Source organism: Rhinoraja longicauda, chromosome 31, assembly GCF_053455715.1.
Source record: "Rhinoraja longicauda isolate Sanriku21f chromosome 31, sRhiLon1.1, whole genome shotgun sequence".
NCBI classification, from domain to species: Eukaryota; Metazoa; Chordata; class Chondrichthyes; order Rajiformes; family Arhynchobatidae; genus Rhinoraja; species Rhinoraja longicauda.
Window position 1 is genome coordinate 13,415,319 of NC_135983.1, and position 26,805 is coordinate 13,442,123.

General features: G+C 45.3%; 1 protein-coding gene across 1 annotated transcript in view; it reads left to right on the plus strand.

The window, feature by feature from the left end:
• LOC144608559 (uncharacterized) overlaps positions 1-26,805 on the plus strand; it is a 43,242-nt gene that overhangs the window by 10,288 nt on the left and 6,149 nt on the right. The window contains exons 5-12 of the mRNA XM_078426509.1: positions 446-616; positions 2,755-2,826; positions 4,013-4,222; positions 5,673-5,750; positions 13,512-13,736; positions 15,242-15,454; positions 16,594-16,671; positions 22,053-22,265. Coding sequence (XP_078282635.1) covers positions 446-616; positions 2,755-2,826; positions 4,013-4,222; positions 5,673-5,750; positions 13,512-13,736; positions 15,242-15,454; positions 16,594-16,671; positions 22,053-22,265 — 1,260 coding nt within the window. The remainder of the gene's footprint in view (positions 1-445; positions 617-2,754; positions 2,827-4,012; positions 4,223-5,672; positions 5,751-13,511; positions 13,737-15,241; positions 15,455-16,593; positions 16,672-22,052; positions 22,266-26,805) is intronic.

Here is a 26,805-nt window from a genome sequence, read left to right on the forward strand (position 1 = left end):
AGTTTGCACCTTCTCCCTGTGACCACTTGGGATTTCTCCGGGTGCTCTGGTCTCCTCTCACATTCTAAAGACGAGCAGGTTTATAGGTGTAATTGGCTTCTGTAAATTGTCCTTAGAGTGTAGGACAGAACTAGTGCACGGGGTGCACTAGGACAGAACTAGTGCACTAGTTCGGCCCTCTCAGTGGGCCGAAGGGCCCGTTTCCACTCTGTATCTCTAAACTAAACTAAACCAACACACCCAGGCAGCCTCACACCTGAACCATGGTAGAGATTTACCATGGCTACAGCTCTCTAGCCCACACCTCATACCACCCTCCACCCTCTTGCCCATGCATCTCCCTTGTTACTCTCCTTGTGTTACTCTCCTTGTGTTACTCTCCTTGCATTACTCCTTGTCCTTGCACAACCCAGAATCGCTATCCCTCTATGTTCCGCTTCTGCAGAGCCAGAAGAACCAGCAGCAGCAGAGCCAGAGGAAGCAGAGGCTCAGCCGGAAGAAGCAGCGGCTGAACCGGAACCACCAGCGGCCGAGCCAGAGGAAGAGGCAGCAGAACCCGTGGCTCCAGAGGAAGAAGTCAGCCCACCTGAGGAATCGCCAGAGGCAGCACCTGTAGGTATGGCGACAGTCATCTCCAATGTCACCACCACAGCAGGCAGTGTGTATGAAGGAACTGCAGATGCTGGTTTACACCGAAGAAAGACACAAAATGCTGGGGTGACTCAGCAGGACAGGCAGCATCTCTGGAGGGAAGGAATAGGTGACCGTTCAGGTTGAGACTCTCAGTCTGAAGAAGGGTCTCGACCCGAAACGTCACCCATTCCTTCTATCCAGTGATGCTGCCTGTCCCGATGAGTTACTCCAGCATTTTGTGTCTGAGCGGGAATGTTGTTCCTCTGGCATCAGGGTTAGATAAAGTGGATACCATGGTTTGGGTTGAGACCAAGATTGCCATGGGGATAAGCAGGACGGCAAATGAGGGAAATTGGAGAGAACAGGAACAAAAGAGCACAGTGGTTGCGTGATTCAGAGCTGCAGCGGGTCAGCCGCGGTAGAGGAGGGAGAAACGAAAACGGAGCCAATGTTATAGATGGGTGAGCTGCAGCAGAACTGGCCAGGCCCAATGCAAACACAAAGTGAAGTGACCTTGGTTGTAACATTCCACACTGAGTCGGGAGCGCCAAACTGGAGAGGAGTTGCTGCTCCTCAGGCTCATACCAGGCCTCTTTGTAGCTTCACAGGAGGCCACAGACTGACAGGTCATAGTGTGCGAGGGATGGAGAATTCAAGTGGAGTTCAGGGCCACGCTTGCGGACTGAATGCAGGTCCTCTGCAAAGCCAATCTGGGTCTGGTTTTCTCCAGAGTAGAGGAGAGCACTTTGAGGGCACCGAATGCAGAGCAGCAGGTTCGGAAGAAGCGTGAACAAATCATCTGTTTGGGTCCCTAATGGTGAGAAGATACAAAGTAAGAAGGCAGGTTGGTGGAGTGTGTGGTTCTGACCAGGGAGAATGCTGAAAGGGAAGAGAAAAACGTGCCGAGTTGTGGGATTTGGTTGGAGGTGAGGTCAGGTACCTGCTCCACTCAGGGCTGAGATCACAGGTGTGGGAAATAGGTGCGATGTCGGGCGAGGAGGTGGTTCATCAGTGGGCAGGTGGTTTAGTCTTTGGCGAAGAGAGGAATAAAACGTGAATTCAATTCTTTCCTTTACTCAGAAAGTAGCCAGATCTTGTGGTCAGGCTGGAGAGGTGAATTGTACAGATGCACGAAAACCAAGCCAGACCAAGGGATGACAACGGTCAATGTCTTAAAGTCATCGAATCACACAGCAATAAGATGGGGCCTTCAGACTAAAGTATCACACAGCCTATAGAATGACACAGCAATAAGATGGTGCCTTCAGACCAAAGTATCACACAGCCTATAGAATGACACAGCAATAAGATGGGGCCTTCAGACCAAAGTATCACACAGCCTATAGAATGACACAGCAATAAGATAGGGCCTTCAGCCTCCATGTCCATATAGTAGCTGGCTACACTAATTTAATTTACTTACACTTGGTCCACAGCTTTCTGTCTTGACAATTTAAATGCTCTTCTTAAATGGCCGCCACCACCTTCTCAAGCAGCACGCTCCTGACTTCATCCTCTGTTGGAAAAATTCTCAACAGATCCATCTTAGTCCTTGTACACCTCAGCCCTCTGCTCTTACTCTATACCCTATCTACGCCTCTCACAAGTTTATAAACCCATTTTGGCACCTTCACCCCCACCCCCTCAGCCTACGCCACTCCAAGGAAAACAAACCAGCCTCTCTGGTCTCCCCTCATCACTGAAACACTCCACCCCAGGCAATACCAAAGTGAATCTCCTGTACACCCACACCGGTGAGATCATGTCCTTGCTATAGTGCCGTGATGGCACTGCACACAGTACTCTGGCCTGTAGCTGAACCAATGCTGTATGAAGCTATAAAGTTGTACCATAACTTCCTCACTCCTCCCCTAATACTCCACCTAATGAAGGCCAGCATTCTCTATGCCGTCTTCACTGCACTATCCAGCTGATGAGGGAGGATGGGTCTGCATGGACTGCTCGGGCTGAATGGCCTACCCCTGTGCTTGTATGTTCCATGTTATATTATGTAACCTGCTCATCATCTTAGATGATAACCTGCATGACAGCTGTATGCTGTACGTTCTTACTCTTCTGACCCTTCCTAAAGCTTTCTCTGGTTGTCCATGTGTTCTACAGTCGCAACCCCTCCAGAGGCAGCAGAAGAAGTAACGGAAGAGGCAGCTCCCGCAGCTGTGGAACAACCTGCAGGTAGGACCATAGCAAATGAAGAGCAGCCTCAGTGGAGGTGCAACTTTCAGCGACGCACCTAAGGTGGAGGCCAAGTCAGTGGATATATTTAAGGCAGAGATAGATAGATTCTTGATTAGTACGGCTGCCAGAGGTTATGGGGAGAAGGCAGGAGAATGGGGTTAGGAGGGAGAGATAGATCAGCCATGACGGATTAGACTTGATGAACTGAATGGCCTAATTCTACTATCACTTATGATCTTATGATTATAAGGTGTCTTCATTGTAATGGATAATTTGGTCTAAATAACTAAGTACTAACCTCAACCTAGTTCTCAAGTGAAGATCACTGGCTGTCCTGGCTGGTTCTGATCCCTCTCTGGACACTGGGCAATCCATGCTTACATCCTGTTTTACCTCTGCCAATCCTTTACTGGGTTCCCCATTTACCAGGTCCCCAACATTGCCCATCCTTGGCTCCCAATATTAATGACCTGGGCAGCTGCAATCACAGCCTTGTGTCTTCACCAGGCACAACAGATCTTCTAACTACAGGCCAAGATCTTGCCCTTTGTCTCAGAGGAAAAAATTATTCCACGGTGATCCTGACTTTAACTGCAAAAGGAAGTTCAGAATCATAATATCAAATAATCAGTAAATCTGTTGCTCATCTTCTGTATGTTTCTGTCTCCTGGTCTTGGCAGCCACTCACATAATAAACACAATACGTGAGCTATTTCAACAACCCTGCAATTCCTTGTGTCTCCATGGGCTGTTATTGTTTGACTTCCTCATTGCCACAACTGCTGACCAGATCCTTTAGATTTAGGAGGGCTTGTATTTATCCCTGAAGCCATTCCTTGCACCGTCGCTCAATTCAACAAATGACATCTAATCGTGTGGGTGACGTGACGTAGTGGAAAGCACGCACAGGAAAATGAGTAAGAAACTCCTTGGCATCTGCTCTGTCATTAAACAAGATCATGTCTGAACATTTACAGAAGCTCAGTGTACTTTAGAGTTCAGACAGACAACCTGGAAACGGGCCCTTCGGCCCACCAAGTCGATGCTGACCATTGATCACCCACCCGTTCACCCTAGTTCTGTGTTATCCCACTATTGCACACTACACACTAGGGTTTTAGATGCAGAAGCTGAGAGTTTGACTTCCTCCTCATTGCACTCATGCGTGTGTTTCATTTCACAGATCAAGAGATGAGCCCGTTTGAGTCAGAAGCCTTGGATGCCCACAATCATTACAGAGTTCTGCATGAAGCACCACCACTTCAATACAGTTATGAATTAAGGGACGAATGCAGAAAGTGGGCAGAATACCTGTCATCCACAGGAGCCGTGGAAGAGAGCCGTACCAAGAATGGCGAGAACCTCTGGTCCTCCACTGAAGCCGAAGTCACAGGTTCTTTTTTCATCTCCTTTGCCCTGTATCTTTATGTATTCTCCCCATGTCTTTAACAACTCTTTGCCATCCCACAGTATATATCTCATATTAAACTCTACAATGTGTGTCTGACAGCAGGCAGTACCTCTTAACGTACATTAATGTCTTGGACAGGAATGTGGGAGGTAGGTCACCTATCGCCATCCCATTTTAGATCTAGTTTGCCAAAGTGCCTCCACGTCCCATATGTTCTAACCTTTTGGATCTGTCTTCTGTGTAGATTCTTGTCAAAGGCATTGGTACATTCCTTGTAGACGCCAATTACCACAACCCTCATCAATGTATTTTGCTATCTCTTCTAAAAAAATTCATTCTATTTGGCCGGTTAGGATTTCCCCCTAAATCTGGAAGGCGACTCCGGGCTGTCAAAGCAGCCACAGCCAGACATAAAACCAGATTTTTTTCCACAGGTGTTAGTTCTACTCAATAACCAAAGTCTATAGTCTCTTTTTTGCTCTGGTTTATTTTCACCCACATGTTTAGACCGTAATGGTGTATCCTTACTGTTTTGATGTGTTTATGCATTATTCTTAATTGTTAACTGTATGTTTGTGTTGTCATTTGTGAGCGGAGCACCAAGGCACATTCCTTGTATATGCACATACTTGGCCAATAAACATATTCATTCATTCATTCATTCATTCATTCTTTCATTCAAATAATCATGCTGATCAATCCCTGAATTTCCAAGAGTAGATGACTCCTATCCCTCAGAAATGTTCCAGTCATTTCCTACCAGGCCTGTGATTACCCAGATTAGTCAATTAAGGCACCACCATTTGTCATCTGGAACATCACAAGAGGTCTGCAAAGTTTTCTCCAACACGGCCCCTGTGATCTCCTCACTTAACTCTCGCAGGTGCCCTGGCTACATCTCATAAGGCGCTGGGGACTTATCCACTTTTAAGTCCGCTAAGGTGTCTCAAAGTATCCTGACACAAACGGTTGCCTGTCCATGTTCTCTAGAGATGATGCCTGATCTGCTGGGTTACTCCAGCAATTCTTTTGTAACCCAGCATGTGCAGTTCTTCATGCCTTCATGTACAATGATAACATTCTACAATTTCACCAATTTGCCAACTACGATATCTTTCTCTACAGAAGACCGGTTAGATTTAAGCCCTCGCCCATGTCCTTTGGCTCCATGCACAAACTGCCACTTTAGTCCCCAGTGGGCCCCACTCTTTCCTTGGTGACCCTCTTTTCTTGTGAAAAACCTTGGGGTTTTCCTTGAATGAAGCTTCCTTGGACGTTTCCAGCAATGGCTGTTTGTCTCAGCCCACAGGTTTAAAGTAACCTGACTGAATTACGCGACCATATATTGATCTGATTCTCCTTTTCACTATTTGATGTTCATATCTTACAATGTCAACTGTCAGGAATATTTATCTTTTGTCCTTTTTTTTAGGGAAGGACCCAGTTATTGCTTGGTATGATGAAATCAATGATTACGACTTTAATAGCCCTGGCTTTAGTGCACTGACAGGTAAGCATTTTCAACTTGGAACCCGATGGTAAGGAATAAAAATCATATATTAAAACTGCTTAGCTCACAGCTTTCGAGTTTCTCTGAAAAGTAGCAATATTGTGAACAAAAGACATGAGTGAGCAGCTCCTGTTAGGTATGAAATTGAATCTAAATGTCAGATTACTGTTTAGTTTGGAAGGAGGGGAGGGTTATACCAGATAGGACTTTATAATGTACATAACATGCTTTACTTTTACAACTGAAATTGCCACTCCGTGAGATCTTGAAACATCGAGGAGGGAGGTTTGTAACAGTTTTGAAACAACATGACATGAAGTTTCTAATTGCGAAAAAGTTGCCGTAATCTGCGATGTGCAGCAGTAAGATATCTGTTCGATACTTGAGGCATATCTCCCATTCTGTGGAGGTTCGTAAGGAATCGCAGGCTATTGTAACAATGATGGAAGAGGAGACAGGTGCAAGGGAGCTCTGATGAAAGTTCATTAACTCACTTCTCATTCCACGGGTGCTGACTGACCTGTTGAGTGTTTCCAGCGTTATCTGCTTTTATTTCAGATTTTCAACTTCTACATTTGTGTTTTTTTGGTGCTTTTCCTCTGAGGATTTCAGTCCTGTGGACAGATTAGAGAAGCTGGGATTGTTCTTACAGCAGAGATAGTTAAGGGGAAATCGAACAATGTTTTTTTTCAAAATTATGCAGGCTTTTGATAACGTGAATAAAGTGAAGTCGTTTCTGTGGCAGAAGTGTGGCAGGGAACCTGACAATGGATATTTAAAGTGAATGAACAGTGGGAAAACTATGTTTCCCTGACCAAGGAAGTAATGGTCTGCAATGCCTGAGCAGAAAGTGTTTTGCAAGCAGATCAATTCGTAAATGTAACAGGATCGTAGAAGTATAGTAATATGGGAATTAGAATAGGTCATTGAACCCCTTGAGCCTTTTCACCATCTGATGGAATCATGGTTAATCTGTGACCAAACCCCATATTCCTGCCTTTCCCAAACCCCTCTATGTCCTTGATGAACAATTAATTATCAATCCTAGATGTAGAGTTAAACATTGACCCAGCGTCACTTGCCATTTGCAGAGAAGAGTCTCAGATTTCTTCCTCTCTGCATATAAAATATCCTGTAAAGCCCAGAAATATATTTTAGATACTTTCTGCCAGATCTGGATCAATCAACCAGTGGAATCACTGCACCTCCGTCCACCTGAACAGTTTCTTTGCGTATCATGGAAACCATGGTTAAATCATCCATTAATCATCCTTGTCTGAGGTTGTTTGTGTAATCTTTCCTTGTAATTTAACCCTTGGAGTTGATTGTGCCGTGCTCCACTCAATGCAAGAACCAAACTTTCTTTCCAAATGATTCATCCAGAGTAGGTCTTTTGGAGCTGTGAAAAGTCATAATTGAGGCATATACAAAGTTCTTACCTACTTTCTTTTAAAACCTAAACAGAGCCATCCTGGGGGACATCATCGTCTCCTGGCATTGTTTTCTTCAACACTATTATCCATCTTACGCTAACTTTGGCATTGGGGTGTTACTTTTCTCGTGATGCCTGTCCTTTCTCTAAGCTGTAAACACTGACTCACGAATTCATTCCAAATGCTTGCCATGTCCTTGTCTCCATTTGCAACGTCACTATCACGTGTTTCTAAGAGACCTTTGCTCATCACCCTCTTCGTCCTAATACTTCTGCAAACGAAATGTCGACACGAGGTAAGGGAAATGTATTGATTTCAACAAGATTTTTTCAAATGTTCCCTGTTGCAATTTTTACTATTTGCTTTCCCACCTCCTTGGTATAGAATTGGAAAAATACATCAGCAGGAAAACCCCTCAGAAAGGTCAAACTAGTGGGACCACTGAGAAGTCTGAAGGCGAGGATGCTCCTCAAACTGCAGAGTATCTTGGACAATACAGCTCACCCCTCTCTAACCAGCAACGCTACCCCACCTCCTTTTGGGGATAATTTTAGCGTAAGATGGATAATTGGGGATTTCCCTGTGGCTATCAAACTGTACAACTCCTCCCCCTTCTGTCATGGGGTAGAATGACTCCATCACCAATCCGCCCCCCCCCCCACCTTTGCACATCCCCAATCCTTTCCACTCGTCACTTTAATTTCATGTATCATGTGTCTTACGACTGTTGGCAGATCAATTTCCCCCCTGGGGTAAATAAAGTTCCATCGTATTGTAAGTCTACCAGAGAGCTAGGAGACAAATGATGGGCCAAATAGCTTTGTTGAATATTCAATATTCAGGAGGGATAGACAGAAAGGAAAAGGAGGTGGAGTAGCGTTGCTGGTTAGAGAGGAGATTAACGCAATAGAAAGGAAGGACATTAGCTTGGAGGATGTGGAATCGATATGGGTAGAGCTGCGAAACACTAAGGGGCAGAAAACGCTAGTGGGAGTTGTGTACAGGCCACCTAACAGTAGTAGTAGAGTTGGAGATGGCATCAATCAGGAAATTAGAAATGCGTGCAACAAAGGTAAAACAGTTATAATGGGTGACTTCAATCTACATATAGATTGGGTGAATCAAATTGGCAGAGGTGCTGAGGAAGAGGATTTCTTGGAATGTATACGGGATAGTTTTCTAAACCAACATGTAGAGGAACCAACGAGGGAGCAGGCTATTCTAGACTGAGTATTGAGTAATGAGGAAGGGTTAGTTAGCAGTCTTGATGTGCGTGGCCCCTTGGGCAAGAGTGACCATAATATGGTTGAGTTCTTCATTAGGATGGAGAGTGACTTAGTTAAGTCAGAAACAATGTTCTGAACTTAAAGAAAGGTAACTTTGAGGGCATGAGACGTGAATTGGCCAAGATAGACTGACAATTGATTCTTAAAGGGTTGACGGTGGATATGCAATGGAAGGCATTTAAAGACCGCATGGATGAACTACAACAATTGTTCATCCCAGTTTGGCAAAAGAATAAATCAGGGAAGGTAGTGCATCCATGGCTAACAAGGGAGATTAGGGATAGTATCAAAACAAAAGATGAAGCGTACAAATTAGCAAGAAAAAGCAGCCTACCAGAGGACTGGGAGAAATTCAGAGTCCAGCAGAGGAGGACAAAGGGCTTAATTAGGAAAGGGAAAATAGATTATGAAAGAAAACTGGCAGGGAACATAAAAACTGACTGCAAAAGCTTTTATAGATATGTGAAGAGAAAAAGATTAGTTAAAACAAATGTAGGTCCCTTGCAGTCAGAAACAGGAGAATTGATCATGGGGAACAAGGACATGGCAGACCAATTGAATAACTACTTTGGTTTTGTCTTCACTAAGGAAGACATAAATAATCTGCCGGAAATAGCAGGGGGCCGGGGGTCAAATGAGATGGAGGAACTGAGTGAAATCCAGGTTAGTCGGGAAGTGATGTTAGGTAAATTGAATGGATTAAAGGCCGATAAATCCCCAGGGCCAGATAGGCTGCATCCCAGAGTGCTTAAGGAGGTGGCCCCAGAAATAGTGGATGCATTAGTGATAATTTTTCAAAACTCTTTAGATTCTGGAGTAGTTACTGAGGACTGGAGGGTAGCTAATGTAACCCCACTTTTCAAAAAGGGAGGGAGAGAGAAAACGGGAAATTACAGACCAGTTAGTCTAACATCGGTAGTGGGGAAAATGCTAGAGTCAGTTATTAAAGATGGGATAGCAGCACATTTGGAAAGTGGTGAAATCATTGGACAAAGTCAGCATGGATTTATGAAAGGTAAATCATGTCTGACGAATCTTATAGAATTTTTTGAGGATGTAACTAGTAGAGTGGATAAGGGAGAACCAGTGGATGTGTTACATCTGGACTTCCAGAAGGCTTTCGACAAGGTCCCACATAAGAGATTAGTATGCAAACTTAAAGCACATGGTATTGGGGGTTCAGTATTGATGTGGATAGAGAACTGGCTGGCAGACAGGAAGCAAAGAGTAGGAATAAACGGGTCCTTTTCAGAATGGCAGGCAGTCAAGTCAAGTCAAGTCAATTTTATTTGTATAGCACATTTAAAAACAACCCACGTTGACCAAAGTGCTGTACATCTGATTAGGTACTAAGGAAAAAAAATGAAACATACAGTAGCACGCAAACAGTTCACAGCGCCTCCTCAATGAGCCTCAAACGCTAGGGAGTAGAAATAGGTTTTGAGCCTGGACTTAAAGGAGTCGATGGATGGGGCAGTTCTGATGGGGAGAGGGATGCTGTTCCACAGTCTAGGAGCTGCAACCGCAAAAGCGCGGTCACCCCTGAGCTTAAGCCTAGACCGCGGGATAGTGAGTAGCCCCAAGTCGGCCGATCTGAGGGACCTGGAGTTAGAGAGGGGGGTTAGAAGATTTTTGATGTAGGGGGGGGGAATGTCCATTTAGGGCTTTATACGTGAATAGGAGGAGCTTGAAGTTGATTCTGTACCGTACAGGGAGCCAGTGGAGAGAGGCCAGAATCGGGGTGATGTGGTCCCTTTTACGGGTACCCGTCAGGAGTCTCGCTGCGGCGTTTTGGACCAGTTGCAGGCGGGACAGGGAAGATTGGCTGATCCCAGTGTATAGGGAGTTGCAGTAGTCTAGGCGGGAGGAAATGAAAGCGTGAATGATTTTTTCTGTGTCGTCGAATTGGAGGAAAGGTTTGATTTTAGCTATGGTTCGAAGTTGGAAGAAGCTGTCTTTTACCACAGCGTTGACTTGCTTATCAAATTTTAATGCAGAGTCAAATATCATGCCGAGGTTTTTGACATGCGGTTTGACTAGGCAGGATAGACTTCCAAGACTGCCTGTTATCAATTTGATGGAGTCGGGGGGGCCGAATAGGATGACCTCAGACTTGCTCTCATTTAATTGGAGGAAGTTCTGTGCCATCCAACATTTTATGTCCTCAAGGCAGTGTAAGAGGCTGTTTAAATTTGACTGGTTGTTGGGTTTCAGGGGGAGGTAAAGCTGAGTGTCATCGGCATAGCAGTGGAAAGAAATGCCGTGCCTTTGAATGATTTGGCCAAGGGGGAGCATGTATAGAGAGAAGAGAATGGGGCCTAGGATGGAGCCTTGTGGAACTCCGCAGGAGAGGCTAGCTGGAGCAGAGGAATAACTGCCTATGTTGATGGCGAAACTCCTATCTTTGAGGTACGAAGCGAACCAGCTCAGGGCAGTGCCATCAATGCCAACCGCGTACCGGAGACGGTCAATAAGGATGGTGTGGTCCACTGTATCGAACGCTGCGCTGAGGTCGAGAAGGAGCAGGATTGCACAGTCGCCGGTGTCGATGGCGAGAAGCAGGTCGTTATGTACCTTCAACAAGGCAGACTCTGTGCTGTGGTGGGCTCTGAAACCTGACTGGAAACTTTCCAGCTATTTACAATATACATTAATGATTTGGACGAGGGAATTGAATGCAACATCTCCAAGTTTGCGGATGACACGAAGCTGGGGGGCAGTGTTAGCTGTGAGGAGGATGCTAGGAGGCTGCAACGTGACTTGGGTAGGTTAGGTGAGTGGGCAAATGCATGGCAGATGCAGTATAATGTGGATAAATGTGAGGTTATCCACTTTGGTGGCAAGAACAGGAAAGCAGACTATTACCTGAATGGTGGCCGATTAGGAGAAGGGGAGATGCAACGAGACCTGGGTGTCGTGGTACACCAGTCATTGAAAGTAGGCATGCAGGTGCAGCAGGCAGTGAAGAAAGCGAATGGTATGTTGGCATTCATAGCGAGGGAATTTGAGTATAGGAGCAGGGAGGTTCTGCTGCAGTTGTCCAGGGCATTGGTGAGACCACGCCTGGAGTATTGCGTACAGTTTTGGTCTCCTAATCTGAGGAAAGACATTCTTGCCACAGGCAGTACAGAGAAGGTTCACCAGATTGATTCCTGGGATGGCAGGACTTTCATATGAAGAAAGACTGGATAGACTCGGCTTGTACTCGCTGGAATTTAGAAGATTGAGGGGGGATCTTGTAGAAACTTACAAAATTCTTAAGGGATTGGACAGGCTAGATGCAGGAAGATTGTTCCCGATGTTGGGGAAGTCCAGAACAAGGGGTCACAGTTTAAGGATAAGGGGGAAGTCTTTTAGGACCGAGATGAGAAAGTTTTTTTTCACACAGAGCGTGGTGAATCTGTGGAATTCTCTGCCACAGAAGGTAGTTGAGGCCAGTTCATTGGCTATATTTAAGAGGGAGTTAGATGTGGCCCTTGTGGCTAAAGGGATCAGGGGGTATGGAGAGAAGGCAGGTACGGGATACTGAGTTGGATGATCAGCCATGATCATATTGAATGACGGTGCAGGCTCGAAGGGCCGAATGGCCTACTCCTGCACCTATTTTCTATGTTTCTATGCTTTGCTGAAAAATTCTAAGACATATTTTGTGGAAACAAAGGTGATTTATGAAAGTGGGAGATAACTGATAAGATGTCTAGTAATACTGAGAAGGATTCGAACATTGGCAGCAGGAGATTTATATCATACAAATTTGTATCAATTGTAACAGTGGTATCAGGATTTGTAAAAGAGGGAGGCTGTCAATAATATATGATAATTCACTGCAGTGCACTTTGTGCCTGAAGAAATCATAAGAAGGTTATGGCAAAAGTTTAGTTAAAGCTTGAAATAAACTTTTTACGCAGTGTCTTGTTCTGTTGAGTCTTGAGTCGCAGGGAGTGTGTGCTATTATCTTTGAATGGACAGAAGGTTTCATGCCTTTGCTCTGTTGTCGTAAACAAAGAGGCTTCACAGCAGGAAGTGTGGGAGAAACAGAATAATATCAGGCCTCCCCTGCATTGAGACAGTGCAGAATCAGCAGCATCAGAAGCAGGCTGGCTGCCTGCCCTTGGAATGTGCACCTTTACTGGAGGCAGTTTGGACAGGAATCTCTGTCACCTCTGCAGAATGCAGGGCCTTCAATCCAAGAACTGTGCTTGTCCTTGTTCTTTATTGATTCCATTTTCTCCCTTGATATTTTCAACTTGCTGCTGACAAACATTCAATAAAATTGGACCAGTAAGAGATTTACCGGAGAGCTGGGAGGCAGATGATGGGCCAAATAGTCTTGCCTCCGCTGTAAAATGCAACCGCATATTCTGAGGAAACAAAGGTGATTTATGAGAGTGGGAGAAAGGCGAGTCAGCTGATGCATATGTTTCACCAACGCATAGTTACAATACAATACAATACAATACAATACAATATATCTTTATTGTCATTGTACCCAGGGGTACAACGAGATTGGGAATGCGCCTCCCATACGATGCAATAATTTAGGTAATTTAGACAGCAGCAACCCAACGAAACGAACAGTTGTAACAGTTTTGGACAGGGTAAAGTGCAAGTTGATCTATGCGTTGTGGCCATCCGGCTCAGCAGGACCGGTTCATAGCAGCTATGGCCCTGGGGATGAAGCTGTTCCTGAGTCTGGAGGTGCGGGCATAGAAGGCCTTGTATCGTCTGCCCGATGGAAGGAGTTCGAACAGACTGTTGCAGGGGTGTGAAGAGTCTTTGTGGATGCTGGTGGCTTTTCTGAGGCATCGTGTGTTGCCCTCCAAGTCTGGTAGCTGTGTTCCGTTGTAACAGAGTAAAAACCATTCATAATTGTTGCATCTGCTTGGTGCTTGTGTGAAAGAGTAGAGGAAGTGTCCATCCAGCTTCAATCATTGTGCATGGTCCCACTGCAAGTACTCGGATACTTGTTTAACCGTGGGCATGCATACACACGAACGTGCTCTGTTTATAAATCTTTTATTGGAATGTTTCATTCTCGGCAGGTCAATTCAGCCAGATGATCTGGGTGGCGACTACGCATGTGGGCATAGCATCGGTCAAAAGTGAGCATGGAACCTTTGTGGTGGCCCAGTACAGCCCAGTTGGAAATCTCGTTGACCGACATTCCTTCCAAATTAACGTGCGACCAATGGATTCGCAATCGGTGGGTTCCAGAGAAAAAGCGGAACAGGATTCCCAACGGACTGCCAGTGACGATGGGACAGCAGGTAGGAATGGGAATGGTCACCATGAATATGAGATGGTTTAAAGAGGAGATGGGAATAGTCTTTCTTTCCGGGCAGAAATGATATAATCCAAGGACATGGATTTAACATAATGGGCAGAAATGTCTTCATGTTCCTTTAGTTCTCTTCTACAACCTCTATATTTTACAAGATACTCACTCCATTTATGTTTCCTATGCCTGTCATTTGCTTCCCTGTTTTATCCTGATCAAACCTGCAATATATTGTCCCATCCAGGGTTTCCTGACAGAGTCATACATCATGTAAGCATGACATTCCTTCCAATGGGGAGACGAAGAGGGTGGTTTTACAACTCATGGAGTTAGTACTTTCTCCTTACCTTATACTGATAATGCAGCAGAAAGAGGCCATTTGACCAATTGGGTCCATGTTGGCTCAGGGCAACAAGCCCATTGGCCCCATTACCCCACCCCCTTCCATGAGCAACTGCATGGTGTGGTCTACAGGGGTCCGTGTACCAGGCTGGGCATAGGAGTGGTGTTGGGTAAGTACTGCGGGTGTTAGTGCAAAGGAAATATGTCACGCCTTAGAGGAGCATGCTGGATGGGTCGGTTGGTAGGGGAGTATTGGGAAAAGGGGGTTAGTTGGGATGGGTTGAGTAATAGGGGTGTGCCCTGGGTTGGGTTGGTTGAAAGGGAGTGTGGTGATATGGGTTGAGTAATAGGGGAGTGTGCCGGGATGGGATGGTTGGTAGGGAGTGTGCAGGGATGGATTGAGTAAAAGAGGAGAGTGATGGGTTGACTTGGTTGATCAGGCAATGTGTAGGAGGGGTTGGTTTGTAGGAGGGTAGGCTGGGTTGAGTTTGTTGATGGTAAAGTCTTTTGAAAGGAGGTTGTGTAGTTCTGCCACATGAGGGCAGCTCATTGTGCAGCGGGTAGAGCCACAACCTCACAGTTCCAGAGACGTGGGTTCGATCCTGACCTCAAGGTGTTGTGTCTGGAGTTTGCACATTTTTCCCGTGACTGCGTGGGCTTTCCCCCGGGAGTTTCAGTCCGGCCCACATTCCCAAAGTCCTGTGGGGTTTATAGCTAATTGGCTGTTATAAATTGCCCCCTCGTCTGTAAGTGAGTGTTGGAATCTTGGGGGAGTATTCGGAAGTCTGGGGAACATGAATCTGGGGAGGATGGGGTTTGTGTTCATGGGTACTTGGCAGTGGGCTTGGACGTGAAGGAACCAAGGACCTGTACTGTATCTCTCCATGGCTCGATCACTCAACCAGTGAATTGTACGGCCAAGAGCTGGAGAATTGGACCTCTGGATCGGGATGATCAATGTGATAGGGGCATGGAAACAGGCCATTTGGCCCCTCCGTCCATGCTACCTGTACCAATCCCATCCTCCAGCCTGCGGCTTCTGCACCAGGGTACTTGCAGAGTGGGTGATGGAGTGGTGTGAGCAAATGGCTGTTGGTTTATTCCATCCTGGGTGCTGCAGTACAACCGACAAAATCTGGATTTCATTTTCAGAAATGTCGTCGTTTGAGAAAGAGGCATTGGAGGCTCACAATCAGTACCGAGCTCATCACAACACAGCACCTCTGACGTTTAACAGGGAGATGAGCAAGGATTGCAGCGTCTGGGCAAATGTCCTCACACAGGATGGTGTCATTGCACAGAGTCCCACCAACTTTGGGGAGAATATCTGGTCCAATCCCAGCATCACTGAAGGAGAAATCAAAGGTTTGTGTTGTTGCGCCCGCTGCTTTATATGGTTTGACTTTTGCACTGCGGTTGAAAGTATTCCGCAAAGTACCTTGATAATGAAGACAGAGATTAGTTTAGTTTAGAGATACAGCCTGGAAACAGGCCCTTTTGGCCCACTGGGTCCGCGCCGACCAGCGATCCCCACGTATTAATCATCATAGTGATCAGGACTGCAGCAGAGGAGCCAAGTGGGCTCCCACTACACCAGGCTGGAGTGCAGCGGAGGAGCCAAGTGGGCTCTCACTACACGGGCTCAGCTGATGAGAGCAACGTTCACCCTGGACTCCTGAAGGTACAGGGCGACAGTAGCGTGACATCACATGTTACATGCTAGATCGCATGTTTTGTGGCATGTTGGATCGCATGTTACACAGAGTACTGAATCAAGTGTTCTGTGGCATATTGAATCACGTGTCACATGCAGTATTGTATAAAGTGGTCTGTCGTGTGTGGGATCACATGGTACATGCAGTTCCTCATCGAGTGTTCAGTAGCATGTTGGATCACATGTGACATGGACTACCGGATCACGTGTTCTGTGGCGAGTGGGATCACAGGTTCTGCGGAGTACTGAATCATATTTTATGAAGAAGTGCATCATATATTACTTTAAATAGATATCAGTCCCCACATATTATTGCATAACCTCCAGCTTGGTCTCGCTTGGATATTGACATTTATTCTCTCTCTGAGAGATATTGTGAAGGAGTTGTCTTGCAGAAAGCTCATCCTGTTCATATCCAACAAGTGTAGACACAAGGAACTGCAGATACTTGAACCTTGCATAGAACACAAAGTGTTGGAGTAACTCAGTGGGTCAGGCAGCATCTCTGGGGGTCTTAGGTCAGGATCCTCCTTCAGACTTAAGAAGGGTTCCGACCCTTCAGTCTGCAGAAGGATCTTGACCCAAAACGCCCACCTATCCAAGCCCTCCAGAGATGCTGCCTGACCTGTTGAGTTACTGCGCCATTTTGCCTTTGTATCCAACAAATGCTATTTAAAAAGTAATCTGAACACGATATTAATCTGTTAATTTGTTCTTTCACTACTTTTACTTCCAGGTCAACATTCACTTTCCAATAATTTCTACTTGATTTGTCTTCAATGTGTTTTAGGCAATGAAGCCGTGGACCACTGGTACTCTGAAATTAAATACTATGACTATGAAAATCCTGCTCCCTCCACAAAAACCGGTAAATGTTTATTTTTTGTCCTGTCGTGTAACCAAATGAAAGCAATGGCGAGATTATCGTGGGTGTGTTTGAAAAAATCTCAGTCAGCTGCCCAGGTAACCTGTGCCCCAAATTTAGTGGGAACTTTGTAGATAGTGGAGTGGGTGGAGTAGAGGACAGTTTATCAAACACATTATCAACCCAAATTTATACAATACAATACAATATATCTTTATTGTCATTGTACAGGGGTACAACGAGATTGGGAATGCGCCTCCCATACGATGCAATAAATTAATTAGCTAGTCAGTATTAATTTAAACAACCCAATGAAACAAATTGTAACAGTTTTAAAACAGAATAAAGTGCAAGTAGATCTGTGCGATGTCACCATCCGGCTCAGCAGGACCAGTTCATAGCAGCTATGGCCCTGGGGATGAAGATGTTCCTGAGTCTGGAGGTGTGGGCGTAGAAGGCCTTGTATCGTCTGCCCGAGGGTAGAAGTTCGAACAGACAGTTGCAGGGGTGTGAAGAGTCTTTGTGGATGCTGGTGGCTTTTCTGAGACATCATGTGTTGTAGATGCCCTCCAAGGCTGGTAGCTGTGTTCCGATGGTCCTCTGAGCTCTATGGACCACCCGCTGAAGAGCTTTCCTCTCTGCCTCCGTGCAGCTGAGGTACCACACAGGGATTCCATGTGTTAGGATGCTCTCTATGGTGCAGCGGTAGAATGTCATCAGCAGCTGTTGGGATAGACCAGACTTCTTCAGTGTTCTTAGGTAGAACAGTCGTTACTGTGCCTTCTTGACCAGCGCAGCAGTGTTATTGGACCATGTTAGGTCCTCCGAAATGTGAGTGCCCAGAAACTTGAAGCTGGACACTCTCTCCACACTTTCCCCGTTGATAAAGATCGGGGCGTATTCCCCGTTGTGTGATCTACGGAAGTTGATGATCAGCTCCTTGGTCTTGGTGGTATTTAGGGACAGGTTGTTATCAGAGCACCAGTCCGCCAGGTTCTGCACCTCCCTACATAGTCTTGTCCCTACATGAACAGGTAGAACTGCTTATGCAAATCAGATACAAATGCACATTCAGATACACATGCACATGCCTGCATGAACACACACAATTTAATTTATAGAATGTATATGTCATAGAGTCATAGAGTACAGAAACCATGGGCCCTTCAGCCCACCACATTTACGCCAACCTTTTTACCAATGTATCAGGATTCTATTCTATTAGCTCGCATTAGCTCCCATATCCTTCTATGCCATGCCTATTTAAGTCCATTTCTTAAACATAGTGATTGTGTCTGATTCCATCATCTCCTCTGGCAGTGAATTATAGATCATAATCATAATAGTCATTTATTAGCCAAGTATGTTTTGCAACTTATGAGGAATTTGATTTGCCGTACAGTCATACCAATAAAGAGCAACAAGACACCCAAATAGATTTTTAACATGAACATCCACCACAGCAACTCCCCACAATCCTCACTGTGAAAGAAGGCAAAACAAAAGTTCAATCTTCTTCCCTTCTTTGTTGTCCCGCGGTCGGGGCACTCGAACCTCCGTTGTCGTGGTGATCTTGGCTCCAGCAGCCACCGGTCAAGCCCTCTGCATCGTGGTGATCAAGCTCCCGCATCGGGGGGATCTCAGCTCCCTGCGCTGGGCGATCAGACCCCGGGTTGGGGCTAGTCAAACCTCCTGCGACTTTGGAGCTTCCCAACATCAGTCTCTACCCAAGGCTGCGAGCTCCTCGATGTTGAAATCCGCAGGCTGCGGTTGGAGCGTCGATCCCAGGCAAGGGATCGCAGGCTCCGAAGGTAAGTCCACGGCCCCGCGGTGGGGCTCAAAGTCAGTCTCGAGCAAAGCCGCCAGCTCCATGATGTTAGGCCGCAGAGTGACCGGAGATACGATCCGGAAAACAATCGCATCGCCGGCAATGTAAGAGATTGAAAAAAAGTTTCCCCCGACCCCACGCCCCACATAAAACAAACCAGAGAACATTAACACAAACTTTAAAACACACTAAAAATAATTAAAAAGATGAAAAAAACAGACAAGACTGTTGGCGAGGCTGCCATCGCTGATGGCGCCACTCTATATCAACCAAAAAAAAAACCTTCCCCTCATATCGCCTGTAAAATCCTTTCTCTCACATCGTTAAACTAATGCCCTATTGGGTGGATGCCATCATCAATAAGATATTGGGTTTCAACCCCATCGAAGCATTTTGTTATTTCCTATACCTTTGTCAGGCAGTTCAGTTTAGTTTATCTCCAAGCCTCTTTCACTTGAGGGAAAGCAAGCCCAGCCTACCCAATCTCTCTCCATAACTAAAGTCCTCCAATCCGGGTAACAAAGGCAAGCATGTTGCATGCCCTCTTAGAGACATGGAGTTACACAGCAGGGAAACAGGCACTTCGCCCAACTTGCCAATGCCAATCAAAGTGCCCCACCTACACCAGCCCCGCCTGCCTGCATTTGGCCCATAACCTCTTAAATTACATATCCATGTATCTGTTCAAATGATTTTTTAAATGCTGTTCAAGTACCTGCGTCAACTACCTTCTCTAGCAGCTCGTTTCATATACCCACCACCCTCTGTGTGAAAAAAAAATTACTCTCAGGTTCCAATTAAATCTTCCCCCTCTCACCTTAAATCTATCTCCCTGGGTGTCTTGATTCCCCTAATCTGGGTTCATTCACCCTATTTATCCCCCTCATGGTCGTATACATCTCCATATCATCCCTCAGTCTCTTGCGCTCCAAGGAATAAAGTCCTAGCCTTTCCAACCTCTCCCATCAGCTCAGGCCTTCAAGTCTTGGCAACATCCTGATAAATCTTCTCTGTACTATTTCGAGCTTAACAATATCCTTCCTATAGTAGGGTGACCAAAACTGAAGACAATTCTCCAAGTGCGGCCTCACCAATGTCTTGTATAACTGTAATATAATATCCCAACTATACTCAACTATACCAATGTTCTATCTAACTTTCCATCTGATCTCCATCCGTTGTAGCCTGAGGGACAACTTTCCTCACTGTCCACTACACCACCAATTTTATTAACATTCACAAATTTACAAATACCTCCTACATTCACATCCAAGTGGTTAATACAGATCACAACCAACAACGCTCCTAGCACTGATGCCTGTGACACCCCACTGCTCACGGACTTCTAATTAGAAAAGCATCCTTCCAGCTTCACCCTCAGCATCCCATCACCAAGCCAGTGTTAGTTCCAATAAGCCAGATTGCCTTGAATCCTATGTGTCTTAATCTTCAGGACCTTATCAAATGCTGTAATGAAATGCATTCAGGCAATGTCTACCACCCTGCCTTCTTCCTTCTACTTCACCTCCTCAGAAAATTCAGAGAAACTAGTGTGGCAGGAATTTGCCCTCACAAAGCCATGGTGATCATCGCTGATTCACCCCTGCCTTTTCAAATGTCCCTATCCCATAGCATTTTCTCCAATAATTTCGCTATCACTGACTTAAGGCTTACTAGCCTGTTGTTACCCGGCTAATTCCTGCTGCACTTTATAAATAAAAGAACAATATCGCTATCTTCAAGTCTTCTGTGCCTGCCTGTGCTCAGTGAAGATACAAACATCTCTATCAGGGCCCCAGCAATTCCACCCTTGTTCCCACTAAGTCCGGGGATAGATCTCACCTGGCCCTGTGGATTTGACAATCCTTGTGTATTCCATGACCTCTTCCAGCTCCTCCTTCTTAATACCAAAAGGCTTCAACCCTTCCCACAACCCACTATCTTCCACATTCTTCTTCCATGTGAATGCAGATGAGAAAATCTCTTCCACATTCCTTGGATCCATACATAGACCTCTTTAGACACCCATTCTCTAGTTACCCACTTGCTTCTGATATACTTATAGAGTGCTCATTCACCTTAATCTTACTTGCCAGGGATATCTCATGGCACTTTTTATCCTCCTAATTTCTTCCTTTAGTTCTCTCCTGTAACTTCTATGTTTTGCAAGATACTCACTCTGTTCCTGTTTCCTATACCTGTCGAATGCTTCCCTGTTTTATCCTGATCAAACCTTCAATATACCGTACCATACAAGGTTTCCTAATGGAGTCTCGGAGTGGTGGGAGCAACGTGTTTGATCCTGTTCCTTATCAAGTACCTACCTTGTTCAGCCTTAATATATTTTAAAGGTTACCATGGGTAGATTGAATGTAGAGTTACAATCAGATCAACATGATAGCTTTAAATGGCAAAGCAGGCTCAAGTGACCAAGTGACCTACTCCTTCAACTGATTCATAGATTTTTATATATTTTTGTATACACCGACATGAAATCTGGCATGTACACATACTGATAAATATATAGTCGCACTGTTAAACATGTTCACACAGTTCCATACATGAACATTTTTGGGTACATCCAGACTATCACAAATTCATGCAAACACTGTGCGCACATAAACTTACACATGGGTATACCAAAATGCCGATACACTCACGCAGGCACACACACACGTACACTCTTGATCACACAAGACACAGTCAGACATTTGTACACACATTTAGAAATCTATATTTACAGATTCACGACATACACTAATCTGCTCATCCAATATACATACATCCCACATATATCTGCAGATTTGTACTGTTACATTGATGCACACATAAATGTCTAATATATATATACCCGCTCTCACCTACACATACAGCATGTGTATGTATATATGAACATTGACAGTCACGTTTATATTTGTACTCGTATCTGTGCAAACAGACTAATTTTAAGGGCCTGTCCCACTTAGGTGATTTTAAGGCGACTGCCGGCGACTAGGCTGTCGCTGAACGTTTGCCGGGGTGTCGCGGGCATGACCGTGAGGAGTCTTCAGTGAATCGTAGCGGATCTCGGCGCATCACGGAAAAAATTTCCAGATAGAAATTTCTTGGCGACAGCTGGCTTGTCGCCAGGTATCGTAGCTTATTGCGGGCGCTGTCTGTCGCATGCTGTCCCCAGGTTTGCTAGGTTGGCGCAGATGCATTCAGAAGCACATAATATTAAATTAAGACAAGGCATTTGAAGATACCAGAAGATAGTTTTGTTTAACTAATTTATTTACCGTCCGGACATTTGACAGGTAGATTGGAGGCGACAGTTTGACGGTCAGGTAAGCGTGGGAATTTCGCGATGTTTCCGAAGACGGAGTAATCTTTTAGCCAGGTGCTAAAAGATACAGGTAACTTGTATCGACCCGACTCAGCATTGTCGTGGTCATTGTCGTAGGGTAAAAGAAAATTTCGGCGATCTGCTATGACTTTGGCGGTCGCCTTAAAAATCGCCTAAGTGGGCAGGCCCTTAAGGTTAAATTTGTGCTTTATTTACCTCTTTGCCCATTAGAGCACTTCACTCAGCTGATCTGGCAGGAGACCACAGATATGGGGATTGCGTATGTCGTGAGTGACAAAGGGGCTTTTGTGGTGGCTCAGTACAAGACCCGCGGGAACACTACCGATGCAGAATCCTTTGCCACGAATGTTCAACCTCTGGACCCCTCGTTCAGCAAGCCCGAACCTTCCCCTGAGGATCAACCCGCAGAAGAACCAGCACAAGGCAAGTAGAAAAGGCCGATGCACGAGAGAGCAAATTCGTTCAGCTGTCCACCCTCACACTCTATTGTACGCGGGATCACCGGCAGGGTCAGGATCTCTCCAATGGCCCTAGAGAAGGTTGTGGTGAGTCAGCTTCTTTAAAAATTGTAGTGCAGCTGATGAAGGGTTTCTTCAACCCAGACACAAAACCTCATTTTATTCAGTGGTGGCCAGATGGGGGGTACTCAGCAATGACAATACCCAGAGTTATTGAGCTGTATAGCACAGCAACATGCCTTTTAGCCCAAGAGGACCATGCGACCAACAAGTACCCATTTTGCACTAATCCTATTCACACCTGCCCTTAGTCCATGACCTTCTAAGCTTTGGTGATTCAGATGCATGTCTGGATATTTATCAGATATTGTGAGGTATATATTAGGCAGTATGCTTCTGATTCATTCCCACCAATGCTGACAGCTTAAGCATCTTTGCAGGTGCACATCACCAAGGTCACTCTGTTCCTCGATACCCGCCAGTGCCCAACCATTCAGTGCACTTATCCTCCTATTAATCCTCCCCTAAGTGCATCACCTCACATTTAGAGGATTAAATTTCACCCGCCACTGATCTATGTGTCTAACTAGCTGATTAATATCCTATTACCTTGGATTATCCTCCTAGGCATTAGCAACATCATCAATTTTCATGTTATCTGCAAACTTAATTATAATACCTCCTACATTCATATCCATATCATTAACATAAAACAAACATTAAAGATCCAAACAATGATCCCGGATATCCACCACTGGTAACAAGCTCGTACTCACAAAAACTGCTGTGTGCCATCACCCCCTGCCAATTGTTACCAAGCCAATGTTAGATTTGGATTGTCAATTTACTCTGAATCTCACAGGATCTAATCTTTTGCACCAATTTCCCATGTAGGGTGTCATTACAAACCTGACTAAAGTCCATGTGGACCGCATCAACTGCATCTCCCACATCACCAAATTTTGTTATCTTCTCAAAATATTCCATTGAATTTCTCATACAGGATATCTCCCCAACATAACCATGTCAACCACCTTTTAATAATCACTGCCTTTCCAAGTGTTGATGAACTCCTCAGAATTTTCTCCAATAACTTATCTTCCACTGATGTTGAATTCACAGGCCAATAATTATCTGGCGTATCCCCGCCACCCTTCACGTGTGAACTCACGAGGTGTTGATATCTCCAACATGAGTTCATTCACCTTCTGGTCCATGCCTGAAAGTTGTCCTAGTCTTGCTTAGAAACTGAATAGAATTGAATATTCATTAATTCATGAGTCATAGGGGCAGAATTAGACCATTCATCTCATTGAGATTACTCAGCCATTCAATCATTGCTGATCTATCTTTCCCTCTCAACCCCATTCTCCTGCCTTCTCCCTATATCCTTTGATACCCTTACTAATCAAGAATATGTCAATCTCCGCTTAAAAAATACCCAATGACTTGTAGCAATAAATTCCACAGATTCACCAACCCTTCTGTTTAAAGAAATTCCTCTATCCCCTTTCTAAAGGTGCATCCTTTTATTCTGAGGCTCTGCCCTCTGGTCCTAGACTCTCCCATTAGTGGAAACATCCTCTCCACATCCACTCTATCCAGTCCTTTCACTATTCAGCAAGGTTCAATGAGGTCACCCCCTCATCCTTCCAAACTGCAGCAAGTGGAGGCCCAGTGCTGTCAAACGCTCATCTCATGTTAACCCCATCATCCCTGCTCATCATACATTAACCCAATCATTGTGGTCTCAAGGCTGGGATTTTGACTGATGTCAGCCACCACAGCCAGCAGTAAATGCGAACCGTGCAGAGATAATATTTCACTTCCAGGATTCAGTGCTTGGCCTTCAACCTTATATTTCCACATTCCATCAGTGTTTGTAGAGAAAAAAAGAATGAGTTTCAGCCTGGGTGGAAATGGGATGATAAGCTAAAAGGTGTGTGTACTCTCATGACAGAAACTAAAGATTCTACAGAATAAATAATTACAGGATGGCCTGAATTAGTCTTTAAGTGCTACATATTTGTCACTTCTGCAGTTGCCAGTGAAAACAACCTGTGGGATTTCAGAGTACGTGTGCATGACACATGGGCATTTAAAAAAATCCCATCTCTGATTCTGAGGAATTGAAAGTGTGGCGAACAAAAAAACACAAATCACAAGGCAGGTGAAGACTGTGAACTGAAGACTCTGCCGGCCCTTCAAGAGTAGGGGAATTGTAGGGGAGTGCCTAAAAAATAGAAGAGCAAAGAGGGAGCATACAATATTTCTGGTGTACAAGATTAAGGCAAGAGGGAAGATGATTTGGGCGAGTTGGGCAGAAAGAGACTCAGATGAACTGAAAATACAGATAAAAAGACTCTCCTTCATCCCGAGTAGGAATTAACGGGTCCTTTTCAGAATGGCAGGCAGTGACTAGTGGGGTGCCGCAAGGCTCAGTGTTGGGACCACAGTTATTTACAATATACTGTATATTAACGATTTAGATGAAGGAATTAAATGTAACATCTCCATGTTTGCGGATGACACAAAGCTGGATGGCAGTATGAGCTGCAATGAGGATGCTATGAGGCTGCAGGGTGACTTGGACAGGTAGGGTGTGTGGGCAGATGCATGGCAGATCAGTATAATGTGGATAAATGTGAGGTTATCTACTTTGGTGGCAAGAACAAGAAGGCAGATTATTATCTGAATGGTGTCAGATTAGGAAAAGGGGAGGTGCAACGAGACCTGGGTGTCCTTGTACATCAGTCACTGAAAGTAAGCAGGCAGGTACAGCAGGCAGTGAAGAAAGCAAATGGCATGTTGGCCTTCATAGCGAGAGGATTTGAGTATAGGAGCAAGGAGGTCCTATTGCAGTTGTACAGGTGAGACCACACCTGGAGAATTGTGCGCATTTTTGGTCTCCTAATTTGAGGAAGGACATTCTTGCTATTGAGGGAGTGTAGCGTAGGTTCACCAGGTTAATTCCCGGGATGGTGGGACTGACATATGATGAAAGAATGGATCGACTGGGAATGGATCGACTGGAATTTAGAAGGATGAGAGAGGATCTTATAGAAGCATATAAAATTCTAAAGGGATTGGACAGGCTAGATGCACGAAAAATGTTCCCGATGTTGGGGGAGTCCTGAACCAGGGGTCACAGTTTAAGAATAAGAGGTAGGCCATTTAGGACTGAGATGAGGAAAAACCTTTTCACCCAGGGAGTTGTGAATCTGTGGAATTCTCTGCCACAGAAGGTAGTGGAGGCCAATTCACTGGATGTTTTCAAGAGAGAGTTAGATAGAGCTCTTAGGGCTAACGGAATCAAGGGGTATGGAGAGAAAGCAGGAATGGGGTACTGTTATTACTGCATACGTTTAAGTTGAGAAGAGGAAACTTTAAAGGAGATGTTTGGGACTAGTTTGTTACACAGAGAGTTGTAGGTGGGCAGAACTCTCCAGCAGGGGTGGTGGTTGAGGCAGACATGATAGTGGCATTTAAGAGATGTTTGGATAGGCATATGTGTATGCAGGGAAGGGAAAGATCTGGTTTATGTGTAGACATATAGGAGTTGATTTTGGCATCATGTTGGGCATGGATATTGTGAGCTAAAGGCCCCGTTGCTATGCTGTCTCTCCCTCTATGACGATGATGAAAAGGCATGTTGGCTTTTGTTCACTGGTATGTGGTATGTCTGTGGACATAGAATGGTGTGCCTTCCTTGTCTTTATACATGTGTGTACTTGAAGGAACGCAGGGACTGACTGATATATCAGGCATCCTCTGCTTTACTGCTGAGAGGGATAGATCGGGTGGACGCACAGAGTCTCTTGTCCAGAATCGAGAACCAGAGGGCATAGATTTAAGGTTAAGGGGGAAAGATTTTATAGGAATCTGAGGGGTACCTTTTTCACACAAAGTGTGGTGAGTGCATGGAACGAGCTGCTGGAGGAGGTAGTTCAGGCAGGGACAATTGCAACGTTTAAGAAGCAATTGCACAGGTACATGGATAGAACAGGTTTAGAGGGACACTAGACCAAGTGAACCTGTTGGGCCCAAACCTCTCCTGCATTGGTGCAGCACCCTCTCCTACCCCCCTACCCCCCTCCCCCCCCCCCTTTTCCCTCCACCCGCACTCCATCCCCCTCAACCCCCCTTAGCCTCCCTCCTCCCTCCTTATCCTCCCCCTCCCTCCCTAGGAGATAGATTTAAACTTTAAAATGTGAATAACTTTAAAAATATAACACCGATTTCAATGAAACGTCTCCCATTAGCACCAAAGGGATGACGGGGTGAGTAAGGTGGGCTTAAAATTGTCGCGCTATCGTGTACCGTTTTGGCAGTAGTTCAGGAACAAACGAACAAACCAACGAGAGTTTTAGTATATAGACTAGAAAAGAGGGCCCGTTGGGCCCGTCCCCACACCCCCCATTCTCACTCCCCCAGCCCCACTCTTACTCTCCAAGTGTGCCCGTTGGGCCCGGAAAAGAGGGCCCGTTGGGCCCGTCCCCACACCC